Source organism: Heteronotia binoei, chromosome 8 (genome assembly GCF_032191835.1).
Source record: "Heteronotia binoei isolate CCM8104 ecotype False Entrance Well chromosome 8, APGP_CSIRO_Hbin_v1, whole genome shotgun sequence".
Lineage (NCBI taxonomy): Eukaryota > Metazoa > Chordata > Lepidosauria > Squamata > Gekkonidae > Heteronotia > Heteronotia binoei.
The window spans coordinates 83157539-83170285 of NC_083230.1; the positions used below are offsets into that span (position 1 = coordinate 83157539).

Below are 12747 nucleotides of genomic sequence, written 5' to 3' on the forward strand. Positions count from 1 at the left end.
AAAGATGCAAATTTGGTTCACTGGAACACATTTTGCGCTTTGATCAGGAAAATTTAAGGGGGGAAAACTATACTTTTCACTTACAGTATTAGCCTTTTCAACATCACCCATTACCAAATCTCAAGTGTGTGAGGAGGTGCTGTACTGGTTCCACAGGCAATGAAAAGCAGGGTAAGAAAATATAATGAAAGCATGCCATATACAAGAGTCCAGTGCTCTAATTCAAAGAGAGCAAGCCCCTTTCACTTCTAATTGTTCAGAAGTGGGAAGTGCATAACAGTTTATACATTTAGCTGCAAGTTACTGAGTAACACTAGGTAATATATATGCATTTGTGAATCAGCCCTTATTAATGATTTATTTAGCAACAGAAGTACACTAAGGTAATGGTTAGAGATTCCCTGCCCATCAGGATGCACCTACTATATTCTTCAGTACAGCCCTGATTACATTCAGATTACATTTGGTAAATTTACATGATCAGTATATGTGTCATCTAGAAGCTCCCCAAGGTCATCTGTGGAAGCATCCATGATTTGTGAAGCTCCAAAAACACATTTTTCAGATAGGAGAAATTGAGAGCAAGGAGCTAGCTCTTCACAGAAATGGATGAAGAAAGAAGATGGATGTAACTTGTGAATCAATCCTCAGTATTTAGTAGCCCATTTCTTTAATATCCCTTCTTTGGTATCCATTATTGTCTGATGTGCTGCTGCTGCTGCAGCTGGCCTTATTTTGTTTCTTCTGCACCATTTTGTATGTTTTCCCATCTCTGCCTTTCCCCCCTTTACTTATGAGGCTGCCCAAAAATAAACACCCCAAAGGCTGAATCTGAATCGGGTGAGAGATGTCTGACATGCTTTCATAGGGCGGCCAACTGCTGTAAGGCGACAAATTGTGACAAGAGCTGGGCTTTGATGATTTTGCCAGCTGATGGGTGTAACATTTCTTAAAGGCCTGGAGGGTTCGAAAACTTTCGAGAGCAAGCAAGCTAGTAAAGACACTGTAAAGCTTAGGTCGCCAGACCCTCTCACACACAAAAAAATCCCCTCAGTATTTTAAGCTTCAAAACATAAACAGGCCTTGCAAGGCCGCAAGCCGAATCGCCCATCTAATGTTCCTCAGGAAGAGAACGAAAATGTTGTTTTGAATATTTGCGAAATTGGACTGGACGTGATCTATTTTTTCCAAATGGGTAATTGTACCGATTGTTTCATGTTTCCAGAAAGCTGTCTGAGCGCCCATTTTTCTAGTGGAATTCAGTATTAGCATTTTTTTTTTAATTAAAGCGTCCTTCCCGAGAACCTACACTTTATGGGCCGCTCCGACTGTCTTGGCGCTGGAGAAGGAACATGGTGAGAGCCTGAGAAGCATAAGGCAGATATGCCTATAATTGGAAAAAGGGGGGGGGGGGTTGTAGCGGGAAGCCTTTGCAGGAGAAAGAGGAGGGGGCGCTACGCCCGCCTGAGTGCACGGTGTACTTTCCAGTCCTCGCGCTCTGCACGTCCGTCCAACCAACCTCCTCTTGCGCTTCGCACACGCGCGGCCCCTTTAAGAGTTCGCGCCTGCGCCTTGCCGATTTTCCGCTGTTCCCAGAAGAGTAAAGGGGGGGAGGTGGAGAGCCTTGGCAACGCAACAGTATTTGCAAAAAAGGGGGAGAGGGAAGCAACGGTGAGCTCTTGGTGTCGTCACATTCGCCCCCCCCCTCCCGCGGTCGTAAGGGCGCGAGCTCCAGCGCTATCCGACGGCGCCTGCTTCCCACCCCCCTCATGCACGCGCACACGCGTACGTACCAGCACAGACACCCGAGCGCGCGCTTCCGACCCCTCTGCGTGCGGGTTCGCGCGAGCCGTTCCACAGCTCCCCGAGCCGCTTGTCGCGGGAGCAGCAGTAGCAGCTTTTTCGCTCAGTCAGTTAGGCAGTCACACACCCGCACAGACAGCCCTGAGGAGGGAGGAAGGGAAGAAGAAGGAGCAGCAGTGGCGGGTGGGATTATTATGGGCTGTGGGTGCTGCTGCTGCTGAAGCTGAGCAAAGATGGAGCTGTCTGCAGTGGGCGAGCGAGTCTTCGCGGCCGAATCCATCATCAAACGGAGGATCCGAAAGGTGAGCGGCGGCCCAGCGAGGGCCCGGCCCGGGGGTTGCTGCCGTTGCCACCTCTCTAACCTGCTCCCTTTCCCCCCTCCCCCTTTGCCTTTTTGCTCCTCTCGTTCCCCATGCCCCTCCCGCTCAATTTTCCATATTTTTCAGGGTCGCATCGAATACCTGGTGAAATGGAAAGGCTGGGCTATCAAGTGAGTTATCCTGGCGTCTGACTCTCTTTCTGCCTGTATGAAGCCCTATTCCCGCCTCCTGGGCCGCTTACTGGGCTAATGCTATGCCGTCCCTTCTTTGGGTGTATAGACAAACTGTGCCTGCAGGGGTGCTTTCTGTCTCTCTCCCCCCCACCCCCACTCCTCAGTATGTATTAAATGACTTTCTATTTTTTTGCTTGTGTCTGTAACTGTGTATCTGCATTTTGGCAGGTACAGTACTTGGGAACCTGAAGAGAACATCCTTGATTCCCGTCTGATTGCAGCTTTTGAACAAAAGTGAGTTTAAGATTATCATTGGTAAACAAAGGGAGGGATAGTTAAGAGTTGTTGCAAGTTTTCATGCCAGGACTGAGAGGCTAAAGTGCTAGTTTAACAACTAAACTCTGGTAACTTTTCCTCACTAAAAATTGTTTTTTTCCTTCTTCAAAGGGAACGTGAACGTGAACTGTATGGGCCCAAGAAGAGAGGACCCAAGCCTAAAACTTTTCTGCTGAAGGTAACTCTGACTTGAATAGTTTGTCTCAAATTGATCTTTACAGGGTGCTACCATCATGATTCTAAAGAAAACAAACACAAGTAAGGAAAAGGGAGTGGGTGCTTTTTAGGAGTATGTGCAGCAAGGAATACTGGAAGTTAGGAAGGAGGTGTGCCCTCGAATGATAAAGTCCTTTGCAAAGTTAGTCTGAAGGAGTTCTGTGTAGGATTATACTGTTAATCTCTTTTTTTGTATCCTTCATCATGGCTAAAAGCAAAATTACTTCCAGCTAACACCGTGTACTCTGTTTCTGAACAGAGTTGTGGTCTCAGCAATTATTACTCTTGGATAAAAAGATCTGTGTCTTTGAAATCCATTCTTAATTTACTGCAGCACTTTAAAAAAGGAAACTGGCATTAACAAAAATAAGCATATGTAGACTCCTATGATCATTGAAAAAGCAGCTTAATTTAGGATATGACAGTTTCTATTTTGTTGTACTGAGATATTCACAAATTATCAGAATTCCTCCTGAAGGATTCTTTTTGTTACTGTCAATTTTTGAAAAATTGCATGAATTGATTTGGGGGAAGGGGCTGAATTGTTTCTTGGTCTAAAAACAGGTCAGAACTTTGCTGTCCTCCTTCAGTAGACTTTTGTTAGCTTAGCTAGTACATGTGCAGAGCTTTGAACATAGTCTGTGCCAACTAGTAATAGAGTGTTGTTGAATGGTGTAATCTCAGGTTTCTCAAGGTGACAGAGATGGAGAACATGAAAAAAGCTGCAGATCATAACTAAATTGCCCAGAGTTTCCTGATACTAATTGTCATCTTACCCACTTCCTCCAAAATTAAACATTCTGAACCAGGCAAACCAAAGGCTTCTGCAATTATAGCTTGGGTCTCTAACCCTGGTCTGATTTTGTTGGCAGAAGTATCAAAGTTTGTATGTAAATCCTTTCTTAATCTTGCTAAGCTGTTAGCTGCTATGTGAAAGACATGCTTTCGGTTCCTTTAACACCAGACTCTCTTACTGATCTTAATTTCAGAAGCATGGGCAGAAATATGACCCTTGGAGGGTTTGCAGAGCTGGCATTTAAATCAGAATTTTTGTCAGTTTGGAAAGGAAGATCCATCATGGAAAGGAGAGTCTTAAATGCAGAATTAAAGCAGCTATTGGCAGTTTTTCAGGGCTGGAAAAATCCTGCTTGCTTGACTTCCTAATAACTGAATTATTCAGTCACTCTTCCTAGTGAAGGATTTAATATATTTATCTGGGATATGCAAAGATGTCTGTCTAAGATGTGGTTCCTAAGTAAATGGTCTGATGTTTAATTGATTTGACACTCAAATTAGTTGAATATTTTTTAAAAGTTGCCTTGATGGTAGTGATGGAGAAAACCATGGTTGTTCTGGTGTAGTATTAAAACATGGAACACCAGCATATAGATTCTTATAGGCTACTTAGATCTTCGCACAGTGTCTTTGGGACCAGAATTGTAGGTTGTTGCATGAATTGATACCATCATGAGAAGTCAGGTTCTGTAAGAGGAGTTTAGTACTAAATAAGTCACAGTAATGGAGGACATGTATTCAAATATATCACTGCATATAATACATACAGTCTGAACTGAAAAATCAATAAGAGAAGTATAAGTTTGAAGTGTGACAGATTTTTTTCTTACAACTTTAGAACATTTTGTGTTTCTTTATAAGTGAAACTAGCCAAAGTTAACTGTCCCTCATTTGAAGTTTGGTAGACCTCCAAGGGTCATATAAACTTGCTTTGAGTGATGGATCCTGTCCATTAGTTGGCCATCCCTATATTAATTAATATAGTGTTTTGTTAGCGGTGTGGAAATAGTAGTTGGTACATACCAGAGATACCTGCAGTATTATAAAATGAAACTAAGAACATTCCTTTGCCATATGATGAGAAAAAATATCCAGTGGACAAATAGTAGTAGATTGACCACAGAGGTCATAGAAATAAATTATTTGAAGCTTGAATAAGCTGTCATGTTCTACAGATTCTTGTTTATAGCAGGTTTCACAAGGAATTTGCATATAGAGTAGGGGTGGCCAAACTGTGGCTTGGGAGCCACATATGGCTCTCAAAGCCCCCATTGTCCCATTGGCCAGCTTGGAGAAGGCATTTCTCTCTTTAAATCACTTCTCCAAGCCAACCAGCGATTTGGAGAATGCAGTTAAAGTTGCTTTCTTTCCACCTCTCCCTCCCCCCATCTATTTGCCTGCCTTGAGGCTCTCAAACACCTGAAGTTCATGTCTTGTGGCTCTCAAACATCTGATGTTTATTCTGTGTGGCTCTTATGTTAAGCAAGTTTGGCCACCCCTGATCTGGAGGCTTGTCTGGCCTATGGTTATAGTGGAAGACCAAGCCAAAACCCCTTTCTGAAAGGTATTTGTCACCAGCCTTTGTGATAGCAGCTAGGAGCTCTTCCCTTTCCATCTTCAGGTTGGCTTATCCACCATTACTCTGAGCTATAATGGCAATACTTCCATTTGCTAGCAATCTGTACCTGGGCCCTCTAAATTCAGGCGACCTGCTGATGTATTTTGATATCATCCAGTAGACTCACAGTCTAAAATATCATTGAAGTAAGGCCAATGAAGACTAAAATACTGTTAGGTACACTAGCATGACCATTTTACTTTTCATTCCTTTGTCTTTTGTTTATGAGAGGCTACTTTGGTACACTCTTAACCGTATTTAAGCTCTTGGTTTGCCTGTGCTCACTATGCAACAGAAGTCTTTGCGTGACAAAGAATATAACTCTAGAGTCTCCATGTAAATAATAAATGCAAAAGCAGGTGGATGTGAACTAGGAAGTGTTAATCAAGTGATCGGCAGCAAGCAAAGTTTTCTGCAGTCACTAGGGAATTTCCCATTTGCAGCTTGCAAGATCTAGCTTGTAATCTGCAAAGAAATAGGGGGAAGGACTGCATGCCTTGACAAGTGAAACTTTCCCTCTTCATTTAAAATCAGCTTTGCTTTTCATATCTCGTAATTCCTTAGCTGGAATTATACTTTTAGAACTTGCATTCTCGCTCTGTGGCATTTCTTTGTTCTCAAGCAAGAGAAATCATTCAGAAGTGAGGCAGCCCAACTGTGGTAGGTGTAGGATGGTAGAAACCCAAAATGGAGGAAATAGATGATTTATCAACAAGATATTCAGGGGAAGCCGTGTAGACCTGCTGTATTGATACAGTAAGATGTAGTACTTAGAGTGTTCGATTGGGATCTGGGAGATCTAGGCTTGAAACCCCATTCTGCAATGGATGATTGTTGAGTAACCCTGGGCCACTCACTCACTCTCAGTTTAACCTACCTCTTCAATTTTTTTTAATAAAATGGAAGAGGGGAAAACAAAAATGTAAGCCATTTTGAGTCCCTACTAAGGAAAAAAATTAAAGTATAAATATATGTTTAAAATTTATTTCCTTATGTATTATCGAGTTCCATTTCTAAGTTCTGCTTTAGGAGTAATAGAGACAGCTTATTACTTTCAAAACACATTGGACATTTATATGAATACTAGTATAACTTGTATAAATAACTCCTAGGGAAATGGACTTTGTACTCGCGAAAAGAGAGTAAACTGGCCATGTAGATGGCTGGCAATTAGCCACTGTCCAGCGTGGTTGAGGCTGAGGCTGCTTCAGAGAAAACAATTCTCATGGCAATAAGTAAGCAGGTGGGGAGAGACAGAACATCAGTTATGGAATCTGAGCAGAAAGCATCCCTGGCTATCACTGATATCCCAGTCAGCTTCTACTTAGAAGTTTATTTTCTGAATTACTAGCAGCATTTCACTATTAATGTGTGTTTGGTGTGTGAAGAGGAAATGGGGTGAATGATAGGAGCTACTAATGAAAGACTTTTCTGTACAACTTATGGGTCTGCAAGTTAGTGGGGTTTTTTTCTTGTTTAGCAGATACATATCTAGAGGCACAAGCCACTGTGTTGAAGTGACAGTTAGGATGAATAATCAATGGCATATAAAACCACAGCACAGAGTGAAGTTCCTCTAAACCCACAAAGATAAAAATGGAGCTTTTGGTCTATTGAAATATGTGAAACTAACAAAGAAAACACCGTGAAGCAACCCAAAGTTTCCATTTGGTGGGCTATGTTTTGTTTTTTAAGCTAAGACGTACAAACTGCTTGCTGCAATATGAGTCTTTAATGGAAGAAAACCTGTTTCTTTGCAGTGGTTATGTTTCTTGTGAACTGTGCTTGGAAGTATAAAAAATAACAACCATCCAGACTTCTGCAGCTGAAGTTGAAGTTGCACATGTTTGTAGCACATTGTTTAACATTTACTGAAGCTGGACTTCCTGATCCAGTGAAGTTTTGGTATAAACACAAACATAGATGAACTATTTCATGAATGAATATGCCTGAGTACACTCTGTTTGTTTCTCTTGTTAGGTTGTGGGGCTCCTTATGTAGGATGCTAGTAACTTTAAATTCCAGATAAAAGGGAAAGCAAGTAGTAAAATTATTCTTCAGCATATTTATGTTTGGATCTTGCTGAAAATCTCCACTGACAGAAAGATTTCCATCAGCACAGTGTGACTACCTTCTTCCTCCTGCTGTAATCCAAAATACCCCTCAGAATCCTATTCCTGTGGGAGAGGTGACCCAAGATCAGCATAAAGCAGGAATCAGAGGCTGGGCACAGGAGTGGAGAATTGGTTTAAAAAACCCTTTCCCCCTTGGTTTGCACTTGTGAAGACAGTTGATGGAATCCCACCCCTAGAGTTTCATATCATGTCTTGTGTGTAAAGAAACACAATTGAATAGCATGACAGTTGCAGAGAGTAAAGGTCATCCTTTAAAACATCAGTAGCATTATTCAGAATAAGCAAAAATTGCCCTAACATGGAGATTTTGTACTGAATCAGACCTGTGGTTCACCAAGGTCAATATCATCTACTCTGACTGGTAGCAGCTCTCCAGGGTTTCAGTTAAAGATCTTTCATATAATCTATCATCTGATCCTTTTAGCTGGAGATGCCAGAGATTGAATCTGTATGCCAAACCGTTGTTCTACCACTGAGCCACAGACCCTTCCCAACTCAGCTTCATTTGCGAACAAAGTATCTAAACGGCTAATTGGAGTTGTCTGTTTGTACCTTTACACTGGTGTGTATGTATACACACACATGCTCACACCTCTGTTACCAAAGTCAGCCTCTTAAAGCCTGTTCAGCATGGAGTATGACTATTCTGTTAGTTGAATGCAAAGCTGTTTTCAGGTCTTCCATACACAGCAGCCAGTCTACATTTCCCACCTATTGTACATTTAAATATATCAGTGGTGATGCCAGAGTGCATTTCCTTGAGTCTTTCTTCATTAATGTTTGTTAATCTAATCCAAGCTCAGTAGCTTTCCTAATTGTTGGGAGAGAAGGAGTTAGAACCATTTTGATGCTATAAGATTCTGGTTTTGCCCATTCCTGTGGAAGATCTCCCTGAGCTACTCTACTTAGTAGTATTTCGTTTGAGAAATACACAACATGTTTTAACTGCTTTCACCTCAACATCTGAGTACTGCAGTTTACAGAGAAAAATGCCTATATTTTATATAGCCAGTCTTTAACACTTCCTGCAGCTTATACATGAAGCTTTGATAGATTCTCATTTAGGCTGTACTGCACTATGCTAATGTAATGCTCCCAATATTAATTGAAGTGTGTATTCTAATCCCAGGGTTAACCAGCAAGCGTACTTTGAGAATGTATCCTCCTGTTTTTTGCATATTCTGAATCAATACAATAAAATGTTTAAACCTCTCATTTTTATGCTATGTTAAGTGCCTACCAATTTCATTCTTTTGGGGTATGCGACTTGCTAGACTTGATAGTCCATGCTCTTACTAAACTCCGTTTCTGCTTCCCCTACTTTGCAGCCATCCAAACTGCCTGCATCATAATATTCAGAATATATTTTATTCCAATCTAATTTATTTTCCCCTTCACTTTCTCCCACCCACTGCAGGCTCGGGCCCAGGCGGAGGCCCTACACATTGGGGATGTACATTTTTCTGTCAAGCCTGGCTCTAGCACATCCTCACCCAAACTCCACTCCAGTGCTGCAGTGCATCGGCTCAAGAAGGACATTCGGCGGTGCCACCGTATGTCCCGGCGCCCTTTGCCTCGCCCAGACCCCCAGAATAGTGGGGGAATGGGTGGGGGCAGTGGCATACGTCCTCCTGTCTCTCCTTTCTCTGAGACCGTCCGCATTATCAACCGTAAAGTGAAGCCTCGTGAACCGAAGCGGAGCCGCATCATCCTCAATCTGAAGGTTATTGATAAGGGTGGGAAAGCTGCAAGTGGGGGAGGAGGCCTGACTCGGCCTAAGATCCCTTCACGAAACCGTGTCATTGGCAAGAGCAAAAAGTTCAGTGAGAGCATGCTTCGCAACCAGATCCGTCACATGAAATTTGGAAACTTCCCTCTGTACAGCAAGCCATCAGCTCCAGCCCCATCTCTTGAGGGGAAGACGGAGGCCGGAAGCTCCCAGGGTGCCTCTTGTGGGCTCATGGGTTCCACAGCTTATGATGCCCGCAGTTCCAGCTCCTCTGACTGCCCCTCGCCAGCTCCGCATTCCTCATCTGATCCAGACGACTCCCCACCAAAGCTGCTTCCTGAGACACTGAGCCCTGCCATTCCCGACTGGCGCGAGTCGGAGGTCCTTGATCTGTCAATTCCACCTGAGTCAGCAGCCATTAGCAAGCGGTCTCCTTCTGGAGGTGGTGGAGGGGGTCACATGCCCTCATCCCCCTCCTCTTCAGATCCTGAGCAGGAAGCTGGTGATTGGCGCCCCGAAATGTCCCCTTGCTCTAATGTGGTGGTCACTGATGTCACCAGCAACCTCCTGACGGTCACCATCAAGGAATTCTGCAATGCTGAGGATTTCGAGAAGGTGGCTGCTGCTGGAGGAGGAGGAGGCGGCGGCAGCAAGTGAGAGGCTGCATTCCTCTTGCAGTGGGTTGGGGGGAATGGGACAGGGAGGCTCGGCTGCACAGTCATGCATGGTGTGAATGCCTATTTTCTCCTCTCCTTCTTGTCCATTCTTTCTCTCTCTTTTTTTGCTTGGAACTTGAGATGGTAGTGGACGAACTGGAATGGATATGTTTGAAGTTCCATAATGGCACAGCTGCTAGGGGTTGTGGTGGGATATTACATCTTCCATTTTAAGGGTTACCACATTGAAATGGAACTTGGAAAATAGGAACTTGGGTGGATGAGGTATGTTAGGAAGAAAGCAATTTTTCCACCCAGTTGAATGGAACAAGAGAGAAATCCTTCAGCCAAACACACAGGGTCTGTATTCCCTGTTTTCCTGCTTTCCACAGTTTCACCCCTGACAGCTTTCTCATATCTAACATCTCATAGGCTGATGAACAGTGGTGGGAGAAGGAAGTTTGCCAGGAAGGGGAGGTGAGAAAGTAGATTGTTGTGGTTGGGCTGGGGTGGCTACAGGACTTCTGTGGATGTGGATGTCCTAACTGTGGGTGTGCCAATAGGCTCTTCCACCTTGCATATTTAGAGGTGCTAACTTGGTAATTGTGGTGGCACTTTGATACAGCTTGGGCATTCTCTACCCCCTGCACCACTTTGTTGATCCTGTGCACAGTTAATTTGTCAAACCAGAGTTTCTTCAGCCTTATTGAGCCTTGGCCCAATTCTTCTTCCACGGTTCCTTCCGCCTCAATCTGTGGCATTTGGATCCCCTTCTTGAAACTTGCTAATGAAGAAAAGCTGTTTTATTTGGGAGATATGGAAGTGCTGTGCAGTGGTGCTGCCCCAGTATGATGAGATCTACTAGTACTTTGATAATTGTCCCTGCAGTGGAATGGGCAAAGAAAGGTCTGTTTGCTTCTGTCTTTCCCACCTACATCTCTCTGCAGGTGTGCTAGAAGTTATTCATATCTGCAGTTCCCTGGATTTCAAATGCCTCTACAATTGCCAACCAAAGGTGCTAAGAACCTGTTGTAAAATCTTGCTCTATCTCTTAGATCTTGGTTGTGTGTGTATGCAGAGTGTATGTTAGCCTCTCCCTCCCATCCACCTCTCCATGACACCTTGCTCTTCATGTATTCACTCTGATGGAAATTTAACACCCTGTCTGGAAAGCAGGTAATAGTATGGCTGCTTTTGCTCTCTCCTTGTCATCATTTATAAGGTGTTAATGACTTTAAATGCATTTATTACTGTCCAAGATTCCCCTGCAGAAGTAAAATTATTTCTGCAAACATTTATTTCATGGTCTATCAGTCATTTTATAGTGTTCCAGTCTTGTTGGAAATTTCCTATCCCATGTGGTTCTGTGCCGTTAATGGTGTGTGTGTGTTTGCGTGTATGTGTACACTATTGGATGTTTTGCTGTTTGTAAGCTTTGCTACACTGTGGGCAGAAGGTGTGTTTATGTGTGAATGTGTGTGTGTGAGAGAAGAATAACTCTAAGGGCTTGTCTGCATGTTATGCTGTCCATAAGGCTAAATTCATTTTTCCTAATGACATCTCTCTATCCTGTATTCTTATTTCAACTTTCTTCCTTTCAAGGGCTTGCTTAATGTATGGTGCTTTATTTTAATTTTTTTCCACATTGAATTAATTATTTATCAATACCATGTAAAAGCTGGTGCCACAAAATGTCGTGGCTTACACTTTTTATCTGTTGATAAGACACATTAAAGGGAAAAAGCAGTGCAGTGACAATTCAATATCTTGCATTGTGAGGACATCCCCTGCCCTTTGAAAAGCTGCCCCGCCTTTTCTCACTGACTCCACAAAGTTCGACTGGATTGTATCTGTGCTTAAAAAGAAGTCAGAACTTTGCTAAGAACAGGAATTAGAGATGACATGGTGAAATCATATCCATTATTTTAAACATGAGTGTCTATACATGGAGATGCCTACCAGAAGCAAAATGTGTAAAAATTTGTGTGTCTGTGACAGCTTGAGTGTAGTCAATACCTAAGATGTATGATTCAATATGTTGTTATTCCTTTGCCCTATCATGCAACACTTCGTGTCTTTTATTTTAAGTATTTCAGAACCAGTGAAATCTGTAGGATGTGCAGGGTTAATTGCCTACACACGTCTGTTAATTTACAAGTCCAAGGCTCTCTGTAATTCCACAAGTGCATGTATTGGAATAGCTGCTTGTTGTTTTTCCTAGATTCAGTGAGACGGGCTGTATCATTGCTTTGCCTCAAAGTTGGGAGGCTTTTTCATGGGAGTTTATTTTAATGGCTGTAGCTTCAAAGGTGGGTGGGCTTGGGCTGGGATGAGGGTAGAGATGTATAAAGGGGGAATGAGCAGGGAGACTTGTATTAAAGAGAATACTTTAAAGGAGAAAAAATAGAGGAATTATTTTATGAAGCTGCAAGAGAGGAACTATTATACTGGGTGTATGCATACTAGTCAATCGTATTAAGATTGTTCAGTATGTTTGGCTCTTTGTTTTGTTTTGAAGTTTGACTGGTGTTTGGAGAAGTAGGTGGGCAATATAAAAGGGAATTTTAATAGGAAACTCTTCCAATATTTTAGCACATGTTCTCTTGGCAGATTTGCCTCTCCCCCCACCGTCCCGGCCAGCCTTTCACCTGGAGTCTTTTGTCACTTGGGGTTTGTGATTTTCTGCAGAGTTGGGCTTTTGCCTTCCTTTGAGATGATATACTAGACTTCAGTCCTTCAGGAAAATAGTATTAGGAGTCTCTAAGAATCAGGCTCTGAGTTCAGTTTTTGTTTTGTTTTTTCCTTTTATTGTTGGGAGGATGGGGCAAGGAAGGCATTAGCAGAAAACAGATGAGCACTAGAAACAGTATGGGTGAAAGGGAGAACTGTATGATAAAGTATGATAAAGACAGCTTCCCATTCCACCTTTGTTGCTGCTTTAACAGGTGTGAAGGGAAGTGCACTAA

The 12747-nt window shown here is 42.8% G+C and overlaps 1 protein-coding gene across 2 annotated transcripts; it reads left to right on the plus strand.

The window, feature by feature from the left end:
* Positions 1–1841: 1841 nt before the first annotated feature.
* Positions 1842–11321, plus strand: CBX6 (chromobox 6). 2 transcript variants are annotated; one of them, XM_060245440.1, is made up of 5 exons: positions 1842–2105; positions 2250–2293; positions 2525–2590; positions 2744–2810; positions 8868–11321. In XM_060245440.1, the coding sequence occupies exons 1-5, from the start codon at positions 2037–2039 to the stop codon at positions 9780–9782; spliced, it is 1161 nt and encodes a 386-aa protein (XP_060101423.1). In that variant the 5' UTR covers positions 1842–2036; the 3' UTR covers positions 9783–11321. The 2 variants fall into 2 exon arrangements, with proteins under 2 accessions (XP_060101423.1, XP_060101422.1); XM_060245439.1 differs by having other exon boundaries at positions 1844–2105; positions 8814–11321.
* The last annotated feature ends 1426 nt before the right edge of the window (positions 11322–12747 follow it).